This window comes from Sus scrofa, chromosome 5 (genome assembly GCF_000003025.6).
Source record: "Sus scrofa isolate TJ Tabasco breed Duroc chromosome 5, Sscrofa11.1, whole genome shotgun sequence".
Taxonomy (NCBI): Eukaryota; Metazoa; Chordata; class Mammalia; order Artiodactyla; family Suidae; genus Sus; species Sus scrofa.
The window spans coordinates 390,131-417,803 of NC_010447.5; the positions used below are offsets into that span (position 1 = coordinate 390,131).

General features: G+C 67.1%; 1 protein-coding gene across 31 annotated transcripts; it reads left to right on the top strand.

Annotated features, from left to right (window-relative positions):
- On the top strand, nucleotides 217-26,675 carry PLXNB2 (plexin B2). Of its 31 annotated transcripts, none has more exons than XM_021091303.1 (40): nucleotides 251-367; nucleotides 10,992-11,045; nucleotides 11,139-11,251; nucleotides 11,430-11,482; nucleotides 13,636-14,722; nucleotides 14,982-15,164; nucleotides 15,255-15,383; nucleotides 16,075-16,175; nucleotides 16,260-16,386; nucleotides 16,563-16,716; nucleotides 17,329-17,443; nucleotides 17,514-17,622; nucleotides 17,694-17,795; nucleotides 18,130-18,222; nucleotides 18,455-18,536; nucleotides 18,609-18,769; nucleotides 18,876-19,024; nucleotides 19,226-19,334; nucleotides 19,551-19,687; nucleotides 19,875-20,045; nucleotides 20,457-20,586; nucleotides 20,674-20,901; nucleotides 21,011-21,187; nucleotides 21,348-21,487; nucleotides 21,571-21,671; nucleotides 21,795-22,024; nucleotides 22,157-22,338; nucleotides 22,809-22,875; nucleotides 23,045-23,191; nucleotides 23,561-23,717; nucleotides 23,797-23,897; nucleotides 23,971-24,055; nucleotides 24,154-24,308; nucleotides 24,389-24,549; nucleotides 24,640-24,787; nucleotides 25,113-25,177; nucleotides 25,306-25,381; nucleotides 25,675-25,749; nucleotides 25,835-25,973; nucleotides 26,129-26,670. In XM_021091303.1, exons 5-39 carry the CDS (start codon nucleotides 13,649-13,651, stop codon nucleotides 25,937-25,939), a joined length of 5,526 nt encoding a protein of 1,841 aa, XP_020946962.1. In that variant the 5' UTR covers nucleotides 251-367; nucleotides 10,992-11,045; nucleotides 11,139-11,251; nucleotides 11,430-11,482; nucleotides 13,636-13,648; the 3' UTR covers nucleotides 25,940-25,973; nucleotides 26,129-26,670. The 31 variants fall into 31 exon arrangements, with proteins under 31 accessions (XP_020946948.1, XP_020946936.1, XP_020946945.1 ...); XM_021091294.1 differs by lacking the exon at nucleotides 251-367 and adding exons at nucleotides 6,010-6,156; nucleotides 6,420-6,577 and having other exon boundaries at nucleotides 25,835-26,675; XM_021091300.1 differs by lacking the exons at nucleotides 251-367; nucleotides 11,139-11,251 and adding exons at nucleotides 6,010-6,156; nucleotides 6,420-6,617.

The window sequence follows — 27,673 nt, forward strand, 5'->3', positions numbered from 1 at the left end:
GCCTCGGGGACCTCGGTCTGGCCCCCGCTCTCCTCCAGTACCCAGACCGGGGCTCCCCTGGCGCCAACTTGGACCCGAACCAGGCCCGCGAACGCGCCGCGCCCACCGTGGCCAGCGGGCACCAGGGACGCGGGGGGCGCCCCGCCCGTGGGGCCCCTGCTCTCCCTCCGCCCTCCCCCCTCCGCTCTCCCCTCCCCCGCTCCTCCCCTCCCCTCCCCCGCTCCCCGCCGGGGGCGGGGCCGCTGCTCCCGCGCGCTCCGGCCCCTCCTCGGCCACACAAAGGCCCGTCTCCATGGCAGCCGCGCGGGCCGCAGCACAGCGCCGAGCGCGGCCCGGGCGCCATCGAGCCTCGGCGGCGGACGTGCAGGTACGGAGATGCGGTGCGGGGCCCGCGGGGCGGCCGGCTGGGGGGGCGGGTGGCCGGCCGCGCCGCTCCGCCCTGGCCTGGAGCGCTCGGGACGCAGGGGGACTCGGGCCGCTGCCGCCCGGCGGAGGGCGACTCGGGCCTCTGCCGCCGTCTGTGTGTCGGGCCGTCCGGGGCCGGGCCACTCCCGCCCCACGCTCTTCCAGGTGGCGGGCGAGGCCTGCGGAGCCCGAGACAGCGGGCCCGGCGCAGCCAGGGGGCCCCGGCCGGGCGCCGCGGCCCCTCCCGCCGCCCGCGTCCCTCTGGAGCCCCTCGGACCCCTTGGGGCTCCCAGAGCTCCCCCCCTGCTCACGCCCCCGCTCCTCTGGCCTCGGAGATCGGTGCAGGGGGCGGAGATGGTCTCCGTTGTGCCAGAGCTCCAGGCCTGCACCGCCTCCCCACCCCAGCTCTGGTTCCCCGGCGGCGGCCGAGGCGGAGCCGCGGCTTTCTCCCCGGGAAGCTGGGCAGTGGTCGGGCCTCAGCGCCCCGCACCCCCGGGGCCTTGTGAGGAGGGCGGCAGCCAGGACCGCCCTGGGAGCCCCTGGTCCGCACCTGGCAGGCTGCGAGGCGGGTGCGCAGTTCTGGGCTGGGACCGGGCGCAGCCCAGCGCTGGGCAGGTCCCGGGGGTCCCCGCCTGCTTCGCCGCGCAGCCTGCGCCCAGTTGCCAAGGTTTATTGGGGTGCGGTTTGGGTGGACACTCTGGGGCCCAGGAAGTCTCTGCCGGCCGCCTGGGCCCTGCCCCCTCAGGCTCGGGCCCTGCACCTCTGTGTGCCTCCTCCTGCAGGAAGCCCTCCCAGACGGACCCTTCCCACTCCTCTGCGCTCAGCTGTCTGGCAGATTTTGAGGGGAGTCCCTGAGCTCAAGAGCCTCAGCGCTTCCTGCCACGTCACTGGGCTCTTGCCAACAACTTGGAAAAAGAAGGAAGGGGTCTGGCTGGGCTCGGGGCCTGTGGTGGGGGTCAGGCCTGGGGGTGAGGCTCAGCCCCAAAGCTCGTGGAATGTTCTGGGGCTTGGGGACTCTCTGGGCCCATACCTGCCCTGGGGAGCTCCTCCTTCCAGGTCTAAGTTCAGCCCCAGTGCCCCCCTGGGGCAGAGGTGGGGCAGGACCTGTGGAGGTGGGAGAACAAGCCCAGGGGGCTGGGGGCTTTCGGCCTGACCCCGCGTCCAGATGGTATCCTGGCACAGAGGGGAGCATCTGAGGGTTGGACACCTGCGGGGGGTGCTGTGCTCTGAGGTGAGGGTCCCTAGGAGGGTCACCGTGGGCCTGGCCGGGCCCCTTGGGTATTTTTGGTGGTGTGTCAGCTTTGAGGAATTCCCGGAGGAGACTGAGCGCACGCAGATGGTCCCAGCCTCCCACCTCCTCCCTCCCCTTACCTATGGGGGGGCCACCTCCTTCTGAGGAAGGGGGGCTTGAGGTCTGGCTGGGGCTCCTTGCCCCCGGAGGGGAGGGAAGTTAGAGAAAAACAAGGGTTTGGAATGCAAGTCCCCCCCTCCCCCACCGGCCGCCTGCCAAGAAGGAATTATTTTGGATTATCCAGCCGTGTCCAGCCACCCAAGGGGGGAGGCCACAGCCCTGGGAGAGAGATCCGCTTCCGGGGCCGCGCAGAGAGCCTCCGAAGGGAGGGACAGGCAAGTCTGGGCAGCTCTGCCACCTCCGCGGCTGCTCAGACCGGTTGGGGGCAGGGTGGGGGCGATGCGTCACCCTTGGGCTGGAGAACCGCCAGAGGTCGCAGGCAGGCCCTGCTGGGAGGGCCTGGTGCGGGCCCGGGCCCCTCCAGGGGGCGGGGGGGGGCGAGGGTGCGGAGGGAGTCCTGAACCCTGTTCCCTGGGGCCCAGGGCAGCGGCCCAGCCAGGAGCCCCCTTCACCCCAGAGGCCTTAGCACCGTGGCCCCAGGGCCCTTTGAGGCTGCCCTCCAGGGCCCAGGTCATGGACACACCTTGGGCCGGTTACTCACACCGGTGCTTCCCTGGGGTGACGAGCGGGCAGGGCGGGATGGCTGCTTAGGGTGGGTGGGGCACTGGGCTCTCTCACTGGCTGCATCTCAGGCCACCCTCCTGCCTCTTGACTGACCCACAAACCAGCAGGCGACTGATGCACCACGGTTCTCCAAGCCCCTCCGACAGCCCAGCCCTTGTGCCCCCAAACCCCTCCCACGTTTAGATGTGGCACCTGTGAGCCCATCCCATGGCTGAGGAGCTCAAGGCCAGAGATGGGTCCCTTGGGTCCTTTCAAGGAGCTGTCTGGGATGCTGCTTCTGCTGAGTGGGCTCCTGGGGTCCACTTCGCATGTGTGCAGCCGGTGGCCCTGTAGGGACCACGGTGGGAGGCAGAGCTGACAGCTGGGGCCCAGTGCAGGAAACCCAGGGGCCTGGCCCCAGCCCAGGCGAGTGGAGCGGAAGAGATTGGGGTGGAAGGCACGGGCGGGGGCTGGCAGCCTGAGGAGGGGTCCATATGGCGTGTGCCCTTCTCCCCCAGGACAGCTCGTTGCAGGCCCTTGAGCCGTCATGGTGTCCTGTTCCCAGCCTTGAACTCACAGCCTGGGGGTCAGAGCTGGTGAGCACTCTGGGTGTGGGCAGAGGGTGCCCTGGCAGGACAGGCTGTGGCTTCCAGCGCCTCTCCCGTGGTCCCTTTTCTGGTCTGGGCAGGTCCACTCTGCAGTCCTTCTGCAGGAAGTCCTTACACCACGCCTCAGTCCTTCTTGCTGCAGCGACAAGGCCCCCTGTCCTGCCGTGGCTTCCTGGCCTGGGTGGGGGGAATAAGCTTTTCTCCCCTGTGGAGGAGCCTCATGCCCAGAGCCTGCCCTGGACAAGGGTGTGGGTAAGGCTGGGGGCCGGTGAGGGGCGGAGATGAACTGGTCAGCCTGCCTGGACTCGAACCCAGGCCTGGCCAGAAGGAGGGGGCTGCGCTGGTCTCCCGGCCTCTACCTCCCTCTGTCAGGCGGATGCAGGTTCACTGGCGGCCGGTCCCTAACTGGGGGTGGGGGCTGGCCCGGTCCCTGCCCCTGAGGCTAAGGGCTATTTGTGTTTGGGGTGGGGTGGGTGGGGCCTCTAATCGTCTTTGGTCTCAAATTACAGGCTGGGGAGGGTGGGTCAGTGGCCTGTCGTGGGGGGGCACTGTGGTGCGGGATAGGGGCCAGAGGAAGTGCTGAGGTTCCCTTTTCTCTCTGGACCACATGTGGGCCCTTTATGGTTTTCCCTCCTGAGTGGTTTCACATCCTTTGCTGGACTTCTTCTTCTGTCTGCCCCTGGGGCTTTGAGGACCTCCGTGCCCCCCCACCCCCACCCCTGCTGACCAGGCCAGAACCCTGCTCTGCCCTGGGCTCCCCAGCCACAGGTACAGCCCTGGCTGGGCCCCTGCCCGCAGTGTCACCAGAGCTGGTCCCAGCGCTGGGTTCCTCTGTTCTGAGCTAGTCTCGAACCTGTGACAGTGACTGGACCCAAACCCCCGGTGGAGTTGGGAGTGCCCGCGGGAACACCAGCAGGTCTGCCTCTGCTGTCGAAAGGCAGAGCCCAGGGCTGGCCCCCACCTGGAGCCGGGGTTTTGTTTCCCACCTTTTGTCACTCTCTGGTCCCTCCTGCAGCTCAGCACCCGCCTCGCAGCTCCCCCAGCCCCGCCCCCACCTCGCTGGCAGCTTCCTGCCCTGTGGGCTGGCCCGTGGCCCACCTGAGTACCTGGTGCCCCTTGCACTGGGCAGAAGCGGCAGCAGGGACTAGGACGAGCTGGGTGCCCACACCCTCGGCCTCAGCCCCTGAGATGGCGTGTCCTCCGAAATCTGGCAGCTCCCCATCCTGGCGCCAGATGCGTCCTGGCCTGGGGACCCAGGGAGGGAGAGCGAGGCCTTTGGGTAGAGCCTGGGTTCTGACCCCAGCTGGGCCATCAGCCCTGCCTGGACGGCACTTCTGGGGTGAGACCGGACCCCTGGGGTGGCGCCCCTGCTCTGCAGGCGCAGCTGGCCAGCTGTTCCCATGTGGGGCTCTGGGAGCAGAGGGACGGTGTCGAGCCCGGATCTCCGTGCCTGACGCTGCGCCCGCTGGGCCCCCTCCTCAGGAAGAGCAAGAAAGAGGAAAAAGGTTTGATGTCAGCCTTTCAGGAGGCCACCTGTGTCAACAAAGTGTCCAGGCAGGGGTGTCTGCTCCCGAGGTGGGGACAGCTCCAGCCACTGGCCTGCTCTGCTCTGGGGGCCCTGAGCCAGCATGCCACCTGTGCAGGGCATGGGCCTGGGTTGATTGGGGCTCTACTGCTGCCGTCAGCTCCGCTCAAGCTGGCTGCTGACAGCCTCAGCCGGACTGCTGTGTGGGTGGAAGTAGGGACAGGGTGACTGGCTGCTGCCCCCTCGGGTCTTGGAGTGCTGAGGGGAGAGTGCTGAGCGCGTCCCAGAACAGCTCTCGGGCTGGGGAGCACGGTCTGTCTTGGGGCCCCAGGGGGCTTGCGGCTCGAGTGGCAGATTGGGGTGGCCGGGGCTGTGTGGGCCCTGCCATGGGCAGTCGGTTCCCGGACCATTCGTTGGGTGGACTCTGCGCCTCCCCACCCCAGGGTGTGTGCGGAGGAGGGGCTACTTTGGAGATGGCCCAGGGCCCAGGCCAGGATGCAGTGAGGCTGGTGCCTCCCCTGGGAAGGTGGCCGCTGCCCCTCTCGCCCCCAGTGGTGGGAGCTGGGCAAGTTGGCAGGGTGGAGGGCAGATGGTGGGAGGGAGCGGCCCCCGCGTGGCCCACCTGCTCCCTCCCACATTGGAGTTGCCCCCCTTGGGTGGACTGGCCAGGGGACCGGAGGGGCTTGGCTTCCCCTGTCTTGGCCATGGTGAGCCATGGTGGGCGTCAGGGGAAGGGCTTCAGGATGCGGGGTGACAGGCAAGCCTCTGTAGGTGAGCCCCTGGGGGCGGGGGGTGCTTCCCGGCTGTGCTTCCTGGGCGCCCCTCCCCCTACGCGGTCCCAGCCACCTTGCTGCCCCCGACTCCTGCATCATGTCCCACCTGCCCCCCTGCCTTATCCTGAGCTGGGGCGTTGCCTCCCTGGAAACTCTCTGTCCCTCTGCCCTTCCGAAGCCTAACCCTCCCCGCACACCGGACCCCAGACTCTCTCCAACACCGCCACGCACCCTGTCCTCACCAGGCCCCACCCCCACCTGCGTGGAGCCCTGCCTAGCAGCCCGGAGCTGTGCCCTGTGCTGTGCCCTGCACACAGGGCCCTGCCCCCACCTTTCCCACACAGGGTCCCTTGAGGCCAGCTCCAGGCTTCTCGGCTCTCCTGGGCGTCCTGGGCCGAGCCAGGGCTGGGGCTGCGGCTCCTGCCAGCCAAGTGCTCCTTCAGGTGCTCTCTGCCCGGGAACACTCAGGATGCTGGGGCCGGACCCCTGTGGCAGGCACCCCCTTGGCATCACAGACGTGTGTGCTTGCACATGTGTGATCACATGTGTGTGTGTGAGTGGTGGCTGGCTCGATGGCTTGGCGCAGTGCCTCAGGCTAATTGCGGGGTTCGGCTGTGATGGAGGAGGCGGGGTTGGGGTGACCGCCGAGGCGCTGACAGAGTGACAGGGAGATTACAGGCCTTGCCTGCTCCTTGCTCACTCAGGCCCTCCCCTGCCCGCCCCCACGCCCCACTCCCGCCTCCTGCACACGGCCCGGGAAGGGGCTCTGGGCGGGGGCTGGTCCAGGGCCAGCTGCAGCCGCCATGAGCCTCGGGCTGCCTGGCCAGCAGCGTCCAGCCAGCTGTGGGAGGTCAGCCTGGCAAAGAGGAGACGAGTGGGGACAGCTCACAGGTGGGCGCTGGCAGGCAGGGAGGCAGACCAGACCCGTGGCTCACGCCTGCCTTTGAGCCCAAACGCCCTCAGGGCCGCTCCTAGCCTCTCCGGGCTTGGATGGGGGTGCGAGGGGGGGGGGCTCGGCTCCTCCCATAGGAGCCCCCTCTGTGCAGGCAGCTGTCTGGGCTGCTCTTCTTGGCCTCGTTTGTGCTGGATGCCCTGAAGTGCCTGCCCCTCCTGATATCTCACTCCCTCTTCCTGGCCCCTCGGTCTGATTACAGACCATCCACTGGAGAGCTGTCCCTGGAGGGTGTCCACGCTTGCCCAAGTGCCAGCCCCATTCACCTGGGCATTGGGCATTGACTGAGTCCAGTGGCACCCAGCACCCTTTGTGGCAACAGGACGCACTTGGGGGCTGCGGGCTGAGCAGGTCGGCCAGGTCAGTGGGCCGGGTAGGGGTCACCATCAGCATTAAGCAGGTGCGTGTTCTGAGCCAGAGGCGAGCCTGGGGTGGAGGGACCAGGGAGGGGCCCGAGCTGAGTCTGTGTGGGACACGGTGGGGGCTGGGCCTCAGGAGGGGCGTCTAGGAGGAGGGGGTGGGCCTGGCACACGGCGGGGCTGTGTGAGGCGTCCGGACCTAGCGGATCTCACCGGTCCTCGGTGCGCGGAGGCCCAGGACCAGCCGGGCTGCGGGCTGCCGGCAGCATCCAGGCAGTTCTTGAAGAGCAGTCGTCTGTGAAGCCCATGGTCTCTGGTGTTCTAAGCCGGCTCCCCGCGGTGAGGCAGACTTGGACGGGGGCGAGGCCCCATTGCCGGCGGCCTAGGTTCCCACCCTCCGTGCAGCGGCCTCGGCTGTCCTGTCGGCAGGATGTGGGGGGGCGGGTGCAGTGCGCCCTCGGCTTGCCAGGTGAGCTGAGACGCCCGAGGGCAAAGGCCAGAGCAGAGCCCCTGGTGCTGGTGCCCTCAGGCTGACAGAGGGGCTGCGAGGTGGCCCCGAAGGTGGAAGGGGTGGGAGGTGCGGCAGGGTCCGGCGGTAGGGGAGGGTCTGCACACCCCTGAGGCACAGGCGGAGAGAGCCCTGGGGGCCCTCGGGCCGCTCTCCCTTTGGCCTTGGGGTCTGAGTCTTTGACCCTCCCTTTGCCACCAGCAGGGGGGCCTTCACGCTGGGACCTGCAGCCTCCCCAGGTAGAGGGCGGAACCTGGGGCTGGTGGGGAGGGGGAGGTGGCACCGGGGCCCGGGAGGGGTCCTGTGGGAGGCTCTCGGGGCTGACGTCAGGGCCCCCAGAGCCCAGCCCCGCCCCGCCCCGCCCCCGCTCCGAGGTGGCGGAGCTCGGCCTTTGCCCGGTGAGTCGCATCGCGGGGGTGGGGGGAGGGCGATGCCGGCCGCCGCTGGGGCCACGGGGAAGGACCGGCCCGCAGCGCAGCCGGGGCGGGGCTGGGGGGGGGGGCCGCCTGGCCCGGGTCGGAGGTGCCCGCCGCGGCCCGGCCCGCGGGAGGACAGCCTGACGCCCGGGAGGCTCCTTGGGGACGGGTCCCTGGGCCCACGTGGCCGCCGCCGCCGTCATCGTGACGAGGTCAGGCTCCTCCGACCTCGCGCCCTGGGTCCCCGGGGAGGCCGGTCCAGGGCTCACGTGCTCCCCCTGGGGCGCCGGGAGCCGGCGGCGCGGCTGGGGCGTCGTCCGCGGGAGGGGCGCTGCCACCTGGTCGCCCGGGGTTACGAGGCCGGGGCGGCCCTCACCGTCGAGGGCCCTCCCTGCCTCCCCGACTGGACGGACCCGAGCCCCCAGGCAGGGGGCTGGGACCGCGGGGGCCCCGACACCCCCCGCTCCGCGCCCCTCCCTCGCACTTGTTTTGAAAACAGCGGAGCCTCGGATTTGCCGGCGTCTCGCCTGTTTTGTTTCCTCTGATTTGTTTAACGCTCCCGGCTAATTGCAGATTTGCATGTTCGTCGCGAGAGTGGCAGTGGCGCGGAGGCCGGTCCCCTGCAGCCAGCTGCCGAGCGGGGGAGGGGCGGCGCCCGAGGCCCGAGGCCCCCCTCCCTGCCTCCTGGCCTGGCCTGAGGGGACGCGGCCCCCCCGGGCCAGGGCCGGCACCTCTTCCCGCCGCACAGGGGGTCCCTGGGGGCCTCTGCCCAGCGCTGGGAGCCGCCCCAGCTCCCTCTGGGCTGTGTGGGTGGTCTGTACCTGTCCCCACCGGGGCCTGAGCCTTTGTCCAAATGAGCACTTCCTCTGTGTCTGCGGGAGCCTGAGTCCCCGTCCTGGTCTCTAGGCGCCTCTTCTGCCCCGCCGGGCCTGTCCCCAGCCCCATCTGGGTCTCCCTGCTGAGCCCGCAGACTGCCTAGAGCAGCCCTGGGGCGGGATCCCGCCACAGACCTGGCTGCTAGGCATTGTTGGGATTTGAGCTTTAAGAAGTCACTCCATCTAGGGCTGCTTGAAAATAGAGTCTAGCCTACCCCCCCCCCCCCGCCCCGGAGCTCTCCTTCAATGGGGGGCAAGATGGGAGGGGGACACTGACAGCCCCCAGACCCCAGCCTGGTCTGGAGTGAGGGCCCTGCCCTTCTCCTGCGGGCACCTCCTGTTTACCTTTTCCTGGGGGCGGGGGTGGGCCATGCCCTCCTGTGTGGAGGGGGCGCTGAAGAAGGGGAGTCAGAGGAGGGGCCCCAAGGGAGGGGACAGCCTTGTGTGTGAGGCCTGGGACCAGCTGCAGGGGCACAGGGACTTTCAGCTTCCTCTGCCACGTGTCACCTCCCTTCCTGGTTTCTCTGAGGCAAGACCCATTGGTGCCCAGTGGTTAGTTGCTGTGTTCAGACCTTGCTCAGAGAGGGCCCATCAGTGAAGGGCATAGACCATAGACGATGAGTTAGGTCCTGCAGGGCCAGGTCAGGATGGGTGTCCTAGGGTTCTGAAGGATGGGTAGGAGTTTTCCAGGGGAAACAGTAAAAACAGAGACATGGTGACATACATCGCTAGGTCACCCCAGCACCTCCTCCACTACAGGCACACATGATGCTCTTACACCTCGTGGTAGCCAACTCAGCTTGGTGCTGTTATCCCCCCTCCCGTTACAGATGGGGAAACTGAGGCACAGTGTAACTTTGTCAACAGCCCTCATAACCCAGGTAGAAGGATCCTCTGTGCCGAAGCTTTGGGGCGGTGTGGTTGTGGGGTGGGGGGCCACCCATGGCCTTAGGGACCTGAGGGTGTCCAGGAGAATACCCTTCATTTGAGGATAGTTGGGGCGACCCTCCTGAGAGCAGAGGCTGACTGTTGGGCAGGACAGACCAGAGGGGAAGGCTGGGGGCCAGAACAGGGCATTAGAGAGAGGAAGCCCCCTGGAGTTAGGAGGGGATGAGAGAGCGTCCGGGTTTCATTCTGGAGGAGCCTGGTGTTGGGCTGACTCCGGGGGGGTCTGCGAGGTGGGTCCATCCTGGTCAATGGGTCCCTTGGGACAGGTCCCTTGGGGGTGAGGTGGTGGCTGTGGGAGCTGGGCCTGTGGGTCAGGAAGACCATGTGCTTTGGAAGAGGCCGTGCTCCCTTGGCCTTTCCTGCGGGACACACACAGGGGCCCGGGCCAGTGGAGGGCTGGGGCTGGGCACTCAGGGGCGTGCCCCGGGGATGCAGGAGGCTAGGGGAGCAGGCCAGCGTGACGTTCCTTCGAGGCAGCAGGTGTGCATGCACAGTGCTGTGGACCCCGAGCTCAGCCTCCGTCACCAGATGCAGCCTCGCGGCCAGCCTGGCCAGCCTTCCCCTGAGCCTCCATCATCCTGCAGCCCTGAGTTTTGGCCCCCGAGTTAGCCTGTGGAATGGCTTTTGCCCCTTTTGCAAAGGCTGCATCAGTCGAGTGCCTTGAGTGCTTAGGGCCAGAGGACACCCCCCTCCGGAGCCCTGAGCCTCTCTTTCAGGTTAACCCTTCCCTGCCCAGACTGGGCACCAGAGGGATATCTTGCCCGGAGGAAGTGCTGCCTGGGTGCACAAGTGTGGCGCCCGCCTCCCGTATGCCTCCCTCCCCGCCCGTTCCCCCTGGACCTGCTGTCTGTGGCCCTCCTAGCCCTGGGCCCTACTCTCAGGGCTGTTCGCCACGTTGGGGGTGGGGGGTGGCACCAGCACAGAGTGCACCCTCTGGGTACAGCGACCGTGCAGGGCCTGTCCTGGTGGAGGAGCACTGGAGGCACAGTGCTGGGAGCGCAGCCGGGCTGGGAGCCAAGGGGCTGGGCCACTTCGGAGAGGATCCAGCGGCTGAACCTTGGCCGGGGGTGGGGCATGTCCCCTGAGGGCCTGTAAAACCACGTCCAGAGGCAGAGGAGAGCTGGAGGGGGTACAATCAGTATTAAATGTACCTCTTTTTAGTTAGACAAGTAGTATGTGAATATATTCTTGTGTTTTTCAAAAATTGGCAAATGAAGTTACTTTGCCGTCCCAGTCCCCTCCTCCCTGCCCCCCAGGCTTCCCTGTGTTTTTCACTTTGGAAGAATGCTTCTAGAACTTCTCTGCAATTCCTGAGCCCGCGTGTGTTGGTGCAGACACCCACGGGTGGGAGAACTTTGGATTCTGTCCCCAGCAGGTCTGGGCTACTTCCGGTCGGCACAGACCACCCACCTCCATCAGCCCCTGTGGTTTTTCAGGGTCTTCCGTGCTGGGTGGTTGCCAGATTTGCTCTGTAACGAACAGGCTGAGCAGTACCCTTGGGCCGGCCCTCCCTGTGGGTGCCGGGGTGTTTATCTGGGAGGAGGACAGCAGTTGCAAGCACTGCTCAGTGCTACAGTGTAACAGGCTATCCTGAGACTTTTCCTGCAGGAATCATTTAGTTCTCCCAAAAGCTGCTGGGGGCTTACTGTGACTGTCTCCATTTCACAGATGGGGAAATGAGGCACAGAGAAGTTAAGTAACTTGCCCGAGGTCACACAGCTAGTAAGTAGAGTTGCGGGGTCGTGTGTATGCATGTTTTTCAGAAAGCAGCTTTTGTTTTAATCAAGTAATATATGTGCCTTGTTTAATGAGCAGACAGCACCAATAGACTTTGAGCGAAGAGAAGCTGTTCCCTGTCCCCTTTTCTCTTTGCCTTTTTTGAGGAGAGGAGAGGGTGTGTCAGGCTCCTATCCTGGAAAGACTTAGTGGTGTGTATCCACTGGGGTGCAGGGCCGGAGGCTGGAAGCGTGGTGTCTGGGGGAGGGGCTGTGCCGAGGGCAGGGTGGAGGAGGCGGGAGGACCCATGGGCTGCTCCATGTGCCCTAAACCTGGAGGCAGGGCCAGGCTTGTGTTGAGACCACTGTCTCGCCTTTGTTTGATTCCTAGGGAATCTTGATGTGCTCCTGGAGCAGAGGCTGAGTCGGACCGCTGTGGCCTCGGTGAGTAGGGGCTGCCCCCCCGCCGGGGGGGGGGTGGACAGCAGTGGGGGCTACAGCCACACTGATAGTGACGGGGCGCGGTGACCCTAAGGCCGCCCGGCCCAGTGTGGACATATCTGCCCAAACCCAGGCGCTCTGCGCTGAGACTGAGGCCACGTCTGGGCACTGCTGCAGTGCTAGTTTCTGGAACATCAGGGCTGGGAATCTGGGCTTGGAGGAAGGGGGCTCCTGTCCAGACGCCTTCCGGGCCAGCAGCAGGCTGGAGTTCGTGCGACTTCTTGGAAGTGCACCTCCGGACTTCAGCCAGGAAGAAGGTGTCTGATGCCCCCGAGGAAATCCCCGCAGGCCTGGTGAGCAAGCAGGGGTCCTGGGCCGCCTTCAAAACAGGAAGCGCCCGTTCCAGGAACACCAGCGGCAGGAAGCTTTGCTGGCTCTGCCTGGCGCCTCCCGCACGGCAGAGCTGAGTTCTGCCGCTGGTCAGGTGGGTCACCCTTTGCTCCTGGGCCTGGCCAGGCAGGTCACCTGAGGCTTTGTTTGTCCAGGAAGTGGAGGGAGCTGCTGCCTGGAATTGTCACCCAGTCCTTCCTGCCACATACAGTTTGGCCTGGCCTCAGCCTGAGGGGCTCCTGGGACCCTGGGACTGAGACTCCCTCTGCCCACCACGCAGAGGGGTGCTGGGGCAGGGAGAGGCCACGGCCCGGGAGAGCAGCAACGCAGTGTCTGGGCGGCTTAGTTGTCAGAAGCCGGATGGTCGTCTTTATTTGACTCGACTCACGGTGTTCTTCTAGCACTTGCCGACCGCGGGACCAGCCCGGGCCCCCCTGGGGCAGAGGACAGGGCAGGCTCCTGCCTCAGGGGCTCCAGAAGGGGGCGCCCCGAGAATTCCCCCACTCGGTCGGTTCTGGTTTAAAAGTCCTAGCCGCGCTTGCGGACCGGACCGCCAGAGAAGCCTGGGTCCGTCGGGGACGAGGGGGACGGCTCCCGGGGGTGGCCTGGGCTCCGCCCCCGCCGGCAGCTCCGCCCCCGCCCGCCCGCTCCCTCCCGCGGCTCCGGGAACATTCCATTCATTCCCGATCGCCGGCCGCGGGCCGGAGCCGCAGCCAAAGCCAAAGCCGCGTGGGGCCGGGGCGCGGCGGCGGCGGCGGCGGCAACGCGGGGACTCGGGTGAGCGGAGCCGGCCGGGTAGGGCGGGCCAGCCTGGGCTCTAGGCAGAGGGGCCCCCGACGCCCCCAGCCCTGCGGCGCCGCCGCCGCCGCCGCCGCCGAGCGGACTTTGGGCCCGAGCGGGCGGGGGAGGGGTGCCGAGGGGGCGGGGTCCTCCGGCCTGTGCCCTTTCCTTCCCCAGGGCCCTGAGTGACAGAACCAGCGGGAGCTGCCCGAGCGGCGGGGCCTCTCCCGGTTCTGCGCAGTCGCAGGCACCCCAGCCCCGCGGCTGGGGACCTTGGAACTGCGGCGCCCTCCGCGGGCGCAGCGGGCAGAGCCCCAGAGCAGTCTGTGCGGGGAGGGACCCCTCCCCCAGGATCTGCCCAGCCTGCCGAGGGGCCTGTGACACCTTACCGTCTCTGACCAAAGGCACCACCTTCTCCCCAACCTGTCAGGCATCTTGGGCCACCTTCACCTCTTTCGCAGGTCCCTGCTGGGTCCCCTCTTGGCCACCAGCCAGCCAGCCTGTGGTTAGCTCCTCTGCTAGTGGCATGTGAGGAGGACATGTGGGGTCCCCAGGGGCCGGTCAAGAACTGATCACCCCAGAACCAGGAGCTTCTGTGCAGAGGCCGGAGCTGTCCAGCTAAGGGGCGTCTTCCTGCCCCCTGGGGTTTGCCTCTGCTGGTGCCCTGTGATGATTCTGGGGCACAGAGGGTTTGGCAGTTGGCTGCTTTTTTTTTTTTTTTTTTTTTTTGTCTTTTTTGCCATTTCTTGGGCTGCTCCTGCGGCATATGGTCAGAGGTCATGTTGCTGGGAAAACTTTGAGGAGGATGCTGGGAGGGGGTCTTCTTGGGGAGGAGAGCGGGTGTGTCCGGGGCGTGGGCCGCTGGGGCAGCCACACCCCTCCCTGGCCTGCATTCTGGTCCTTCCAGCAGGGTCCGCGATAGGGGGCTTCCTGTGCGGGGGAATCCTCCCGTCTGGGGCTCCCCTGACCCTCCTCGCGTCCCACAGGGCACCAGGGGCAATGGCGCTGCAGCTCTGGACCCTGATCCTCTTGGGCCTGGTGGGCACCAGTTCGAGCCTGCGGTCCCGCAAGCTGGACTTCTTCCGCAGCGAGACGGAGCTGAACCACCTGGTCGTGGATGAGGCGTCAGGCGTGGTGTACGTGGGGGCGGTGAACACGCTCTACCAGCTGAGTGCAGATCTGCAGCTGGAGCAGCAGGCCGCCACGGGCCCAGCCCTGGACAACAAGAAGTGTACGCCGCCCATCGAGGCGAGCCAGTGCCACGAGGCCGTGCTGACCGACAACGTCAACCAGCTGCTGCTCCTCGACCCGCCCGGGCACCGCCTCGTTGAGTGCGGCAGCCTCTTCAAGGGCATTTGTGCCCTGCGTGCCCTGAGCAACATCTCCACGCGCCTCTTCTACGAGGACGGCAGCGGCGAGAAGTCCTTCGTGGCCAGCAATGACGAGAGCGTGGCCACCGTGGGGCTGGTAAGCACCACGGGCCCTGGTGGCGAGCGCGTGCTCTTCGTGGGCAAAGGCAACGGGCCCCACGACAACGGCATCATCGTGAGCACCCGTCTGCTGGACCGGGCCGAGGGCAGGGAGGCCTTCGAGGCCTACACGGACCACGCCGCCTACAAGGCCGGCTACCTGTCCACCAACACGCAGCAGTTCGTGGCTGCCTTCGAGGACGGCGCCTACGTCTTCTTCGTCTTCAACCAGCAGGACAAGCACCCGGCCCAGAACCGCACGCTGCTGGCGCGCATGTGCAAGCACGACCCCTTCTACTACTCCTACCTGGAGGTGGACCTGCGCTGCCACGACCCCAGTGACACCCAGGCTCCCCCCTTCGGCACCTGCCTGGCGGCCTCCGTGGCCGGGCCGGGCGACCACAGGGTGCTGTACGCCGTCTTCGGCAGGGATGGCAGGGGCGGCGGGGGGCCCCACGCGGGCCTCTGCCTGTTCCCGCTGGCCGAGGTCCACGCCAAGATGAAGGCCAACCGCAACGCCTGCTACACGGGCGCCCGGGAGGCGGGCCGCGACACCTTCTACAAGCCCTTCCATGGCGACATCCAGTGTGGCGGCCACGGGCCGGTACGTGGCCTCGGCATGTTCTCCTCCGAGCTTGGGCCGTGTGCGTGTGGTCTGCGTGTGGCTGCTGCTTTGCCCCGTGTCCATGGCCCGCCTGCTCGTGAGGGCCCACGGATGTGTCACGGCGGTCAGGTGCCGGCCAGGCTGGGCGTTGGGGGCTGGCAGCAGGGCGTGTGTGGGTGGGGCCCTGAATGCCGGGAGCCCCCATGGAGAGAGGCCTCCGGCGGGGGTCTGCACCCACCACTGACACCCCCGTCCATAGGGTGCCAGCGAGAGCTTCCCGTGTGGCTCGGAGCACCTGCCCTACCCACTGGGCAGCCGAGACGGACTCTCAGCCACAGCTGTGCTGCAGCGCGGAGGCCTGAACCTGACGGCTGTGACGGTGACAGCCGAGAATGGCCACACCATCGCCTTCCTGGGGACCTCAGATGGCCGCATCCTCAAGGTGAGGCCTAGGGCTGGGGCAGGGCGGCTTCTGGAGGGGCCCTCAGTGCAGGAGGCGCCCCCCACCGTGCACCTGGCCTCATGCCCACAGGTGTACCTCGCTCCAGATGGCAGCTCCGCGGAGTACGGCTCTGTCCTCGTGGAAATCAACAAGAGAATCAAGCGCGACCTGGTGCTGGCCGCAGACAAGACCAGTCTGTACGCCATGACCCAGGACAAGGTAGGCCTGTGGAGGTCCCAGGGAGTGGCCTTGGGGGTCCGGGGCTTTGTGCCAGGCCTGGAGAGGGGCAGAGCAAGGCGCGAGGGGGGCTGGCCCCTTCCCCTCAGGTCCTGGCGGGGTCTCCTCCTGTGTCTAAGTACTCTTCCTGTCTTTGAAATTATTCCTGTCTGTTCTGTGTCTCTGACTCTGCTTTGGCCCCATCCTGACCGGAGGGTTGGGCCAGTACTCTGACTGGACCTTCCCCAAGGTGGAACAGGGTGGCCAGGGGCCCATGCAGCCCCTGTGAGCTCAGACAGTGGGGGACCTGGGCTGAGCCCCGCAGCTTAGCCTGCCAGGGGCCTTGGGAGCCCTCAGGATATCCAGGCACCCTTGCGGGGAGCGGGGTCGTAGGGCCTGGGCTGGCACAGGGGAGGCACTTCCGCCAAGGACTCTTGATTCCATGGGCTCCTGCACCAACTGATCCTGGGTCGAGTCCAGCCTACAGACCAAGGCCACACAGAGCCTGGCCGGCAGCCATTGCCCAGAGCCCTCACTGGCCAGCCTTGCATTGCTGTTGAGGCTTTCAAGCTTAGGGATAAAGGTGGGATCAAGCCAGTGACCCTAGGGAAGTCGGGGGTCTGAGCGAGGTCCCTGTGCCCCTGGCCGCTCGCCTTGGTGGCCGTGATCCCGCTCACCGCCCTGCTCCCCGCAGGTCTTCCGGCTCCCAGTGCAGGAGTGTGTAAGCTTCCTGACCTGCGAGCAGTGTCGCAGCTCACAGGACCCGTATTGTGGCTGGTGCGTCGTTGAGGGCCGGTGAGTGAGAGCCTGGGGGCCTAGGGTGCGGCCCCCCTGGGGGCTGACGGGTGCCAGGGCTGAGGCTGCCCCCTGCCCCTGCAGATGCACCAGGAGGGCTGAGTGCCCGCGGGCTGAAGAGAGTGGCCACTGGCTGTGGAGCCGAGACAAGTCCTGCGTGGCCGTCACGGGGGCCCAGCCCCAGAACATGAGTCGCCGGGCCCAGGGGGAGGTGTGTGCCAGGGCAGGCGGGGGCGGGCTGCCGCTGGCCTGGAGACACCCCCCCCCCGCCCCCACAGCATTTGGATAAAATGGGATCAGGCTCTAGAGGCTTCTCCGGGGGGTGGGTGTCCCCGAGCCCCAAGGCCTGGCAGACGAGTCCTGGTGTGAGCCTCCTGCCATCCGCAGGTGCAGCTCACCGTCAGTCCCCTCCCGGCCCTGAGCGAGGAGGACGAGCTGCTGTGCCTCTTCGGAGAGTCGCCGCCACACCCCGCCCGCGTGGAGGGGGACGCCGTGACCTGCAACTCCCCGAGTAGCATTCCGAGCACACCGCCCGGCCAGGGTGAGGCCCTCGCTCCTTTCTCTGCACCTGGGGCCGCGTGCGTGGCCATCGAGCCCAGTCCCCGGAGGGTGGCTGCAGGTCACTGGAGTGCACAGGGTGGAGCCCCCCCCCCACCGACCCAAGGCTGTTCCAGCCACTCCCGAGTCCTCTGACCTTGCGCCTTGGTCACGTTGATTCAGCACCATTTGCTTTCTGTGCCCTGGGCCCCAGCATCTGTGCAGAAACCCCTTGCTCTGCCCACCCTGTCCAGCCTGAAGCAGGTGGGGCTGTCCCCTGAGCATTCCAGGGCCAGTGGAGGGCAGCTCACTGGTGGAGGCAGGGGCCACGCAGTGACGTCTCGGAGACCTGGAGGCTCCCTGCCCCAGACACAGAGGGTCTGGAGGCACAGAGCCCTGGGGAACACAGAGGACTCGCCCTGGGCAGTGACACCTGAGCCGAGAGCGGATAGCAGGGGCAGGCCCAGTTCTCTGCCCTATAGCCTGTGGGCAGCACTGGCCGAAGCAGGAGCTGGGGCCAGGGAGGCCCAGTCCCAGCCTTCCTGTCCCGCGCCGAGGCGGCCTTACTGCGCGGGTCGTGGCCCCACCTGACACCGTCCCCGTCTGCTGCCTGTAGACCACGTGGCCGTGAACGTCCAGCTCCTCTTTGGACGCGGCAACGTCTTCCTGACCTCACACCTGTACCCCTTCTACGACTGCCGGGAGGCCGTGAACCTGGCGGAGAGCCTGCCGTGAGTGCCGCCACCGCCCGGCCCCCCGCGCCTCCGGGCCGCGGCGCCCCCTCACCCTCTTCTCCTCCAGGTGCATCTCCTGCGCGAGCAACCGCTGGACCTGCCAGTGGGACCTGCGCTACCATGAGTGTCGCGAAGCCTCGCCCAACCCTGAGGATGGCATCATCCGCGCCCACATGGTGAGGAGCCTCCGGGGAGCCCGGCTGCTCGGCCATGGCCAGGCGGCACCTGACCAGCCTTCCCTCTGCAGGAGGACAGCTGCCCCCAGTTCTTGAACCCCAGCCCGCTTGTCATCCCCATGAACCACGAGACAGCCGTGGCTTTCCAGGGCAAGAACCTGGACACAGTGAAGGTCGGGGGACTTGCGGGCATGGCCTCGGGCGGGGGCTGACCAGGGCCTGGCGTGGCCGGCAGGGGGGTCCCGGAGCTTATTCAGACAGGGAGTAGGGTCGGGCTTGGGGAGACCCACGCAAGGAGGCGTCCGGCTCGCCCCCCCAGGACGGGGAGAGGCTGGGCGCGGAGCGCGGCGTTGACCATGGTGTGCCCGCTGAGAGTGGCTGAGGGGCAGCTGGGAGGGGGCGGCCAAGCTGACCCAGGAACCGCGTGGGGAAGGAGGGCACTGGGGCCGGGGCGGGCACTGGAATGGGCTGGCCTGCCCGGCGTAACCTGACCGGCCTGTCTGGCAGGGCTCGTCCTTGCACGTGGGCAGCGACCTGCTCAAGTTTGAGGAGCCAGTCAGCACCCAGGAGCCAGGAAGCTTCCTCTTCCGGACCCCAAAGGTACAGCTTCTTCGGTGGGAGCAGAGGCGGCCAGCTGGGCCCCCAGTCCCGTCGTTTCCCTGGGGCCCTGGTCCTCCTCCGTGTCTCTGAGGCGCCACCTTCCAGCCGTCTGGAGGCCTCCCTGTGGAACCCCTCAGCCGCGCGGGGACACATGGGCAGTTGTGGGCAGAGCGGTCACCCGAGGGGGCTCGGGTGGGAGCGGAGGGTGCAGTGTGTCCCTGTGTGTCCCTAGCTGTCCCACGACGGGAACGAGACGCTGCCCCTGCACCTGTACGTCAAGTCCTACGGCAAGAACATCGACAGCCGGCTCCAAGGTGGGTGGGCAGACGTGGGGCTGGAGGGCGCGAGGTGGGGCCGCCCTGCTGACTGCCGGCCTCTCCCCACAGTGACTCTCTACAACTGCTCCTTCGGCCGCAGCGACTGCAGCCTGTGCCTGGCCGCCGACCCCGCCTACAAGTGCGTGTGGTGCAGTGGGCAGAGCAGGTGTGTGTACGAGGCCCTGTGCAGCAACGCCACCTCCGAGTGCCCGCCGCCAGTCATCACCAGGGTGAGCCCCTCCCGCCTCCCCGACGAGGGACGCTGGCCTGGCCCCAGCCCTCCACACGTGCCACCCTGCCCAAGCCACCAGGTCAGCTGGGCTCTGCCGATTTCAGATCCACCCTGAGACGGGCCCCCTGGGCGGAGGCATTCACGTCACCATCCTTGGCTCAAACTTGGGGGTCAAAGCAGACGACGTGACGAGGGTCACCGTGGCTGGCCGGAATTGCACCTTTGAGCCCAAACGGTACTCTGTGTCCACCCGGTGAGTGGACAGCCTGTGACCTGGGCCCCAGTGGCGAGACCAGTCCCTCCCCTGGCGGGGGCAGGGGGTGACCTGGGGGATGGAGAGGAAGGACATGGCCTGGCTGTGTGGGTGCCCTGGCTTTGCACACTCAAAGGGGTGCACGTCAGGTGGGGCTCGAGGAGGGCCTCCAGTGTGCCCACCTGCCTGCCGCTCGCCCAGGATCGTGTGTGCCATCGAGGCCGCGGAGGCGCCCTTCTCGGGGGGCGTCGAGGTGGATGTCAACGGGAAGCTCGGCCATTCGCCTCCCCATGTCCAGTTCACCTACCAGGTAAGCACCTGGCAGGTGGGTCTTGCAGGTTAGAGCAGAGGTGGGTGGCAAGTGCGGACTCCTGGACCTTGGGGACCACAGGCTGACGCGGGGGCAGGGGGCAAGGCGGTGCCCCTGCCTCCTCCTGACAGTGGTCACTGCCCGGCCAGGGCCTGGGAGGGAGGACTGCAGCCCCGCCGCTCGGCCCTGAGCCAGATGCACTTGTCGCCCTTCTAGCAGCCCCAGCCCCTCAGCGTGGCACCAAAGCAGGGGCCACAGGCGGGTGGCACCTTGCTGACCATCAGCGGCACCCACCTGGACACTGGCTCTGAGGAAGACGTGCGGGTGACCCTCAATGACGTCCCTTGTAAAGTGTGGGTGTCCCCACGGGACGAATCCCTGTCCGCCTCGGTCCTGGGAATGGGGTGGGCGAGTCTCCAGCCACGACGCTGGGCCTGTTCTGGAGGCGCAGTGGAACCGATCAGACCCGGTGACCCACTGGCCTGGGACTAGGGTTGCTCGCAGAGTGGGTTGACATTGACTGGCTGTTTCCTCCCCCAGGGTGCAGTTTGGGGCACAGCTTCAGTGTGTCACCGGCCCCCAGTCAGTTCTGGGAGAGCTGCCCCTGAAGATTTACTACGGGGGCTCCCAAGCGCCCAGCCCCGGTGTCACCTTCACCTACCGTGAGAACCCAGTGCTACGGGCGTTCGAGCCGCTGCGAAGCTTCGTCAGGTGTGGCCCCTCCCTCAGCCCTACCCCCACCCCCTCCAGCTGTTTCCCAGACGCCCTGTGGCCACTGGGCTTGCGAGGATACGGTAGAGCCGGTCTGGGCAGCAGGAGGAGGCCTCCCAAGATCCCCTAGAATCAACTTCCCCTAGAAGCCTTGCCGGGCAGGCTTCACAGCCCCCACCCCTGCCCTACTTCTGACCCACCAGGACCGTGGTGCCCAGGAGCGCAAGTGCTCTGACCACACCCCCTGCCTTCCAGCAGGCCCATACTCACATGTGTCCACGTGGACCCCAGGCAGGGTGGGGCCGGGAACCCCAAACCCACCTCAAGGCCAGAGTCGGGGTGGGGAGCTGGCTGGGCACCTCCCTTGCCCAGTGGTGCCCACTCAGGCCCCGCCCTCTCCCTGTCCCCCAGCGGCGGCCGGAGCATCAACGTCACAGGGCAGGGGTTCAGCCTGATCCAGCGATTCGCCATGGTGGTCATAGCCGAGCCCCTGCAGTCGTGGCGGCGGCGGCGGGAGGCGGGACCCCTGCAGCCCATGACGGTCAGTCCCGGTGCCAGCTCATGGGGACGGGCCAGGGAGGGATGTAGCTGGTGCTGCGTGCCCTGACAACCCTTCCTCGGCCTTTAGGTCGAGGGCACGGAGTATGTGTTCTACAACGACTCCAAGGTCGTGTTCCTGTCGCCGGCCGTCCCCGAGGAGCCCGAGGCCTACAACCTCACGGCTCTCATCCAGATGGACGGGCACCGCGCCCTGCTCAGGACTGAGGCCGGTGCCTTCGAGTACGTCGCCGACCCCACGTTTGAGAACTTCACGGGAGGCGTCAAGAAGCAGGTCAACAAGCTCATCCACGCCCGGGTGAGGACCAGCCGCCACGCCGAGGGTCGGGTCCAGAGCAGCCCGAGGTCGGGGCCGAGCTGGCCCGGGCGTCCCTGACCCGTCCTGGTCACGGCGACTCCTCCCCCAGGGCACCAATCTGAACAAGGCGATGACGCTCCAGGAGGCCGAGGCCTTCGTGGGTGCCGAGCGCTGCATCATGAAGACGCTGACGGAGACTGATCTGTACTGCGAGCCCCCGGAGGTGCAGCCCCCTCCCAAGCGGCGGCAGAAGCGGGACACCACCCACAACCTTCCTGAGTTCATTGTGCGTGGGGGGCGCGGGAGGCGCCCGGGTGGAGCCGGTCCAGGGCCGGGGGCGGGGTTGGATGAGGGCGGGCAGCGTGGGCGGGGTGTCTTTGGGGGCGGCTTCTCCTGGCTGGGCTCAGCCTCACACCTGTCCTCACGGACGTCCCCCGTCCACACAGGTGAAGTTCGGCTCCCGGGAGTGGGTGCTGGGGCGCGTGGAGTATGACACGCGTGCGAGTGACCTGCCGCTCAGCCTCATCCTGCCGCTGGTCATCGTGCCCATGGTGGCGGTCATCGCGGTGTCTGTCTACTGCTACTGGTGAGCCTCCCCCGGCAGCCTCGGCTGCACCCGCCAGCCCTCCCGACCCAGGCCAGGTCCTAGGAGCTTCCCTGTGCCCCCAGGAGGAAGAGCCAACAGGCCGAGCGTGAGTACGAGAAGATCAAGTCCCAGCTGGAGGGCCTGGAGGAGAGCGTGCGCGACCGCTGCAAGAAGGAGTTCACGGGTAGGGGCCGCCCTGGCAGGGTCCTGTAGGGCCCCGGGGCTGGAACCCTGGGAGGAGGGCCGGGAAGAGGCTGCGGGCCGAGGGGCGCGGGCGGGCGCGCGCTCACCCCGGCCTCCCCACTAGACCTGATGATCGAGATGGAGGACCAGACCAACGACGTGCACGAAGCAGGCATCCCGGTGCTGGACTACAAGACCTACACCGACCGCGTCTTCTTCCTGCCCTCCAAGGACGGGGACAAGGACGTGATGATCACCGGCAAGCTGGACATCCCAGAGTCTCGCAGGCCGGTGGTGGAGCAGGCGCTTTACCAGTTCTCCAACCTGCTCAACAGCAAGTGCTTCCTCATCAACGTGAGCGGGGCGGGGCCTCTGGATCACAGGGCGGGGCTCCCTGCTGCGGGGAGGCTGGGGCGGCGGGGGGGGGGGGGGGGGGCGGAGCCCACCTTCCTCCCGTCGCGCCGCCAACCACCGGCCCTCCCACAGTTCATCCACACCCTGGAGAACCAGCGGGAGTTCTCTGCTCGCGCCAAGGTCTATTTTGCGTCGCTGCTGACGGTGGCGCTGCACGGGAAGCTGGAGTATTACACAGACATCATGCGCACCCTCTTCCTGGAGCTCATGGAGCAGTATGTGGTGGCCAAGAACCCCAAGCTGATGCTGCGCAGGTGCGCGGGGAGGGCCGGGGCCACGGGCGGAGACGGGGAGGGCAGCGGGGTGGCGCAGGCTTGCTCCAGAGCCTAGTTGGCTGGTGGGCACAGCCAGTGCAGGCAAGCAGGGTGGAGGCAGGGCCCAGAAACATGACCCGCATCGGGTACCGGGGTGTGGGGGGTGTGTGTGCAGAGGAGACCGCAGGGCGGCGCACACACCGGTGAGAACTGCTCGGCTCCTCCCCAGAGACCCCTCTTCCTAGAGGGCGGTGTTCCTGCTTGCGGTTGTTTCTGCGGGTCACTTAGCTGCCATCGGCTCTGTAGGGTGGGGTGGAAGGTGAAGCACCCCCTCGGGGGGTCTGGGAGATTGTCGTGCCAGGCTGCCGTCCGTGTACACGCTGATGGGGACGCAGGGCCCGGGTGGAGGCTGGGCTGCTGTGAGGGTGGCTCTGGCTTCGTGGAAGAGCCTGTGGTCCCTTCATCTCCAGGTCTGAGACAGTGGTGGAGAGAATGCTGTCCAACTGGATGTCCATCTGCCTGTACCAGTATCTCAAGGTGGGCTCCTCGTGGCCCTGCTGACTGCGGAGGGTGGCGGGCGGTGGGGGGCAGGTGGGGCCATGCCCCCCAGATGTCCACCCCTGCCACCTGGCTCCCCCGGACGGGCTTGTTTCCCGCCCGGCGTGGTCAGTCCCAGCCATGGCTCCGCCGCCCCGTGTCCCTCCAGGACAGCGCTGGCGAGCCGCTATACAAGCTTTTCAAGGCCATCAAGCATCAAGTGGAGAAGGGGCCAGTGGACGCCGTGCAGAAGAAAGCCAAATACACCCTCAATGACACGGGGCTGCTGGGGGATGACGTGGAGTATGCACCCCTGGTGAGCCCCCGGGGGCCGGTGGGCGACCTGGGGGAGAACTGGGGCCGGGTTCAGGGCCCCTGGAGAAAGGCCCTAAGTGTCGTGACCCCGAGGCAGCTGCCTCCTGGGTGCCCGGGCCTGCTCCAGGTGTGTGGGCACATGCAGGCCGGTGACACACCCAAGTGAGCAGTCCCCTGAGCTGACCCTCAGCTCTCCATCCCGCTCTACCAGGGCCGAAGGCGGTGAGGCCCTGGGTGCTGTAGGGGCACAAGACCTACCCCGCCCACTCCAGCTGACCCGGTGGGGGTGGGGGGCCCAAGGCTGCCGGCACGACGAGGTGAGGGAGGCCCCCCTCCCCCCCCCTCAGCCTCCGTTCTGTGGCCTCCGCAGACAGTGAGCGTGATCGTCCAGGATGAAGGGGTCGACGCCATCCCCGTCAAGGTCCTCAACTGTGACACCATCTCCCAGGTCAAGGAGAAGATCATCGACCAGGTGTACCGCACACAGCCCTGCTCCCGCTGGCCCAAGGCTGACAGCGTGGTGCTCGGTGAGGGCCCACCCGGCGCGCCGGGCGGGGCGGGGAGCGGCCGGGGCGGCTTCAGGAGCCGGGCTGCCTCTCCCCGCAGAGTGGCGTCCCGGGTCCACGGCCCAGATCCTGTCAGACCTGGACCTGACCTCGCAGCGCGAGGGCCGCTGGAAGCGCTTCAACACGCTGATGCACTACAACGTGAGTGGGCGGCGGCGGCGGGGCGGGGCTCCCGGGAGAGGGGCCGGGCGGCGCTCACCGCGCTCTTGCGCAGGTGCGGGACGGAGCCACGCTGATCCTGTCCAAGGTGTGGGTCTCCCAGCAGCCGGAGGACAGCCAGCAGGACCTGCCTGGGGAGCGTGAGTCTCTCCCTCGTCTGTAGCCTCCGCCTCCGGCGGCCCCCTGCCCGGCGCGGGCCCGGGCTCCGGGCCTGCCCTTCAGCGCCCCCTCCCCGCAGGCCACGCCCTCCTGGAGGAGGAGAACCGCGTGTGGCACCTGGTGCGGCCGGCGGACGAGGTGGACGAGGGCAAGTCCAAGCGCGGCAGCGTGAAGGAGAAGGAGCGGACCAAGGCCATCACTGAGATCTACCTGACCCGCCTGCTCTCGGTCAAGGTGGGCCGCGGAGGGCGTGTGGGTGGCAGCCCCGGGGGCGGGGCACCGGCACCGCGCGCTGAGCCCCCGCCTGCCCGCAGGGCACGCTGCAGCAGTTCGTGGACAACTTCTTCCAGAGCGTGCTGGCGCCCGGGCTCGCGGTGCCCCCCGCCGTCAAGTACTTCTTCGACTTTCTGGACGAGCAGGCGGAAAAGCATGACATCAAGGACGAGGACACCATCCACATCTGGAAGACCAACAGGTGGCGCCCGTCCCGCCCGCTCCGCCCCGCCCCCGCCCCGCCCCGCCCCAGCGGCCCCGCGGCCCCTCACTCCCTGTCCTTCCACCCCAGTTTGCCGCTGCGGTTCTGGGTGAACATCCTCAAGAATCCCCACTTCATCTTCGACGTGCACGTCCACGAGGTGGTGGACGCCTCCCTCTCGGTCATCGCGCAAACCTTCATGGACGCCTGTACGCGCACGGAGCACAAGCTGAGCCGCGTGAGTGCGCGGGGCGCGGCTGGACGGGGGTGAGGGAGACAGCTCGGGGTGTGCACGTGCACTCTTGGGGCGGGGCTGGGGGGAAGGGGGAGGCGGAGCCTGTGTGGCCGGCACCCTCTCGGACTCCCTTCCGTGGGAGGCAGAGAGTGATTTTCTGGTAAATCGCAACATGGCGAAGCGCTGGTCGTTCCTGTCGCATCGGACTGGCTGGGGGCCCCCACCCTGCACACCCCCCTTTCTCCGGGTCTCCTGAGTGGGAGTGACCCCGAGGACAGGGGCACCAGCCCCTCCTGGCCTGGGTGACACTTGGCTCCGAACCCTACAGGACTCTCCCAGCAACAAGCTTCTCTACGCCAAGGAGATCTCCACCTACAAGAAGATGGTGGAGGAGTGAGTGCCCCCGCCCTACCCAGCGGGGCCCCCCCGGGGGGGGGGTGCAGCCTGCGATGGGGGTGGGGCTGTGGGCAGCCTCGGGCAGTGTCTGGGAAGCACAGCCCCGCTGCTCCCCATCCCCCCAGCTACTACAAGGGGATCAGACAGATGGTGCAGGTCAGCGACCAGGACATGAACACCCACCTGGCAGAGATCTCCCGGGTAAGGGGGGGACGGGGGCACAGACGGCACTGCAGGGGGCGGAGGGTGGGACCAGACAGGTGGGGCCCCTTGTCTGACCAAGTGTGTGTGGGGGCCGTGGGGGTCATGAGCAGTTCCGATTCAGGCCTGCCCACTGTGTCTGCACGGGTGGGAGGCTGAGTCCCTGTTTGCGGTGCCCTGTGCGTCTGCGTGTCGTGACGAGATCTTCAGTAGGGGCCACGGCACCACACGTCATACCCACTACCCCGCTGCAGCCGCCCCCGGGCCGTGGGTCACACAGCCCCTCCCCCCAGGCACACACGGACTCCCTGAACACGCTCGTGGCGCTGCACCAGCTCTACCAGTACACGCAGAAGTACTATGACGAGGTGGGTGTCTGGCCCTCCCAGGGGAGGGGGTGGGCGCCCGGGCAGCTCCTCCCCTGGCCTGTGGTCTGACGTGACTCACTCTCAGATCATCAACGCCCTGGAGGAGGATCCTGCCGCCCAGAAGATGCAGCTGGCCTTCCGGCTCCAGCAGATTGCCGCTGCACTCGAGAACAAGGTCACGGACCTCTGACCTCCAACTCCTCTGTTCCGGTCTCAGGGCGCAGGTGCGTGATGCCCGGGGCCGGGCTCGGGCACCCTTGGGGAATGTGGCTGAGTCGGCAGGGTTGACGAGCCCCCGGGCTTCCAAGCGCACGCGGCGTGGCGGGCAGCCCCCACCTCCATGTTGGAAGCTACATGGCCCCTTTCTCCTGAGCAATAGTGCGGGGCGCCCAGCAGCACCAGCTCCCTCCTGCAGAACCAGCATCGCCTGGGGTCTCCTTCACGTCTCCCAAGTGATTTGAAAACGTGCCTTATACTCCCGGCGCCACGCTGGGTCTCTGGGGGCGGTCGGGCCTCAGCCCCCTCCCCGAGCACCAGCAGCCACCTCGGATACCTGGGTTTGGCCCTTTTGGGTGGGATCTGAGTGCCTGCAGCCCCCGGGACCTAGCGCCCAGACTGCCTTGCCGGGCTGGGGGTAGAAAACCGGTACAATGCCTTGCTGACCTCGACGGCTTGCCCTGCGGCGCGGGCACTCCGGTGGACTCGGCGCTGGAGACCCCACCTCAAGCTGGACGTCACACGTCAAGGCCCAGGCGGCCAGAAGGGACCCAGCAGACTGGGGGTCCTGGTCTCCGCCTGTCAGACAGGCCGACCTGGAGGCCCTGCCTGGGTCTGGGGAGCCAGGAGCAGCTCCGCCAGGACCGCCCCCGACCCTTTTTGTAAATCTTGTTCATTGTAAATCAAATACAATTGTGTTTTTCATGCTGCTGGTTGGCTGGGTTCCTCCTAGGGCTGTTGATCAGCTGTCCCCTGCCCTGTTCCCGGGCCGCTCTCCCTGGACAATATCCGGCCCTAGACGCTGGCCTTCAGGTGGGCCTGTGTGGCCTTTCACTCACACGCTGCCGGCTGGCTCCTCTGGGCCCGCAGGCGTCGGCTCAGCGGGGTCCATGCCCTCACTGCTGCCCTGCAGGTCGGAGTGGTCGTCGGGGGGCCGGGAAGTGAGGTCTGGGCTGTGGAGGGAGCTGCGTGCAGCCCAGGCCTGAAGATGACCCTAATGCAGAGGGCGGTTCCGAGGGGCCCCAGGAAGCAGTCCTGCCTGGTGGGTGGTGGCCGTGAGATCCCCACGCCTCCCTTCCTGGGGCTGCGTGGCCAGGAGCTTGGGGGTGGAGGGGGCATGGCGTGAGCTCTCAGGGACCTGTTTTCTCCTTCCTCAGGTAGGGGTGTCTCACAGGTCTGGTCCCCCCCTTCTGTGTGAAGACCCCACTGGACTCGGTGGTTCCTGGAGAGAGGGCCCTGCCTGCCCCTGTTCAAGGCCGTCGGGCCACGAGGGTCCTCTTCTCCTGGGAGCCGTCCCAGGGTGACTCGGGACAGAAGCGTGGTTCAAGGACCATGTGCCCGAGAGCAAGGGGCCCCTCTATAGATTAGGGAGGAAGGGGGCTGCCCCAGAGTCAGGTGACAGGGGAAGATTGTCCTGTTTCCTGCAGAGAAGGAGGCCTGTGCCCATCAAAAACACACGGGGGGTTCCCATTGTGTCAGCAGAAACGAATCCAACTATTGAGGATGTGGGTTTGATCCCTGGCCTCGATCAGTGGGTTAAGCATCCAGTGTTGCCCTGAGCTGTGGTGTAGGTCACAGATGCGGCTCAGATCTGGCATTGCTGTGGCTGCGTCATAGGCTGGCAGCTGCAGCTCCAATTTGATCCCTAGCCTGGAAACTTCCATATGCCACAGATGCAGCCCTAAAAAGCAAACAAAAAACAAAAAAA

What these genes read in the sequence shown, in the direction of transcription:
- PLXNB2 (XM_021091277.1), top strand. Translation starts at nt 13,649, where the DNA reads ATGGCGCTGCAGCTCTGGACCCTGATCCTCTTGGGCCTGGTGGGCACC. An exon ending in GTGTCTGTCTACTGCTACTG is followed by an intron (nt 21,488 to 21,570) that starts GTGAGCCTCCCC and finishes CTGTGCCCCCAG; the next exon opens with GAGGAAGAGCCAACAGGCCG. An exon ending in CTGCAAGAAGGAGTTCACGG is followed by an intron (nt 21,672 to 21,794) that starts GTAGGGGCCGCC and finishes CCTCCCCACTAG; the next exon opens with ACCTGATGATCGAGATGGAG.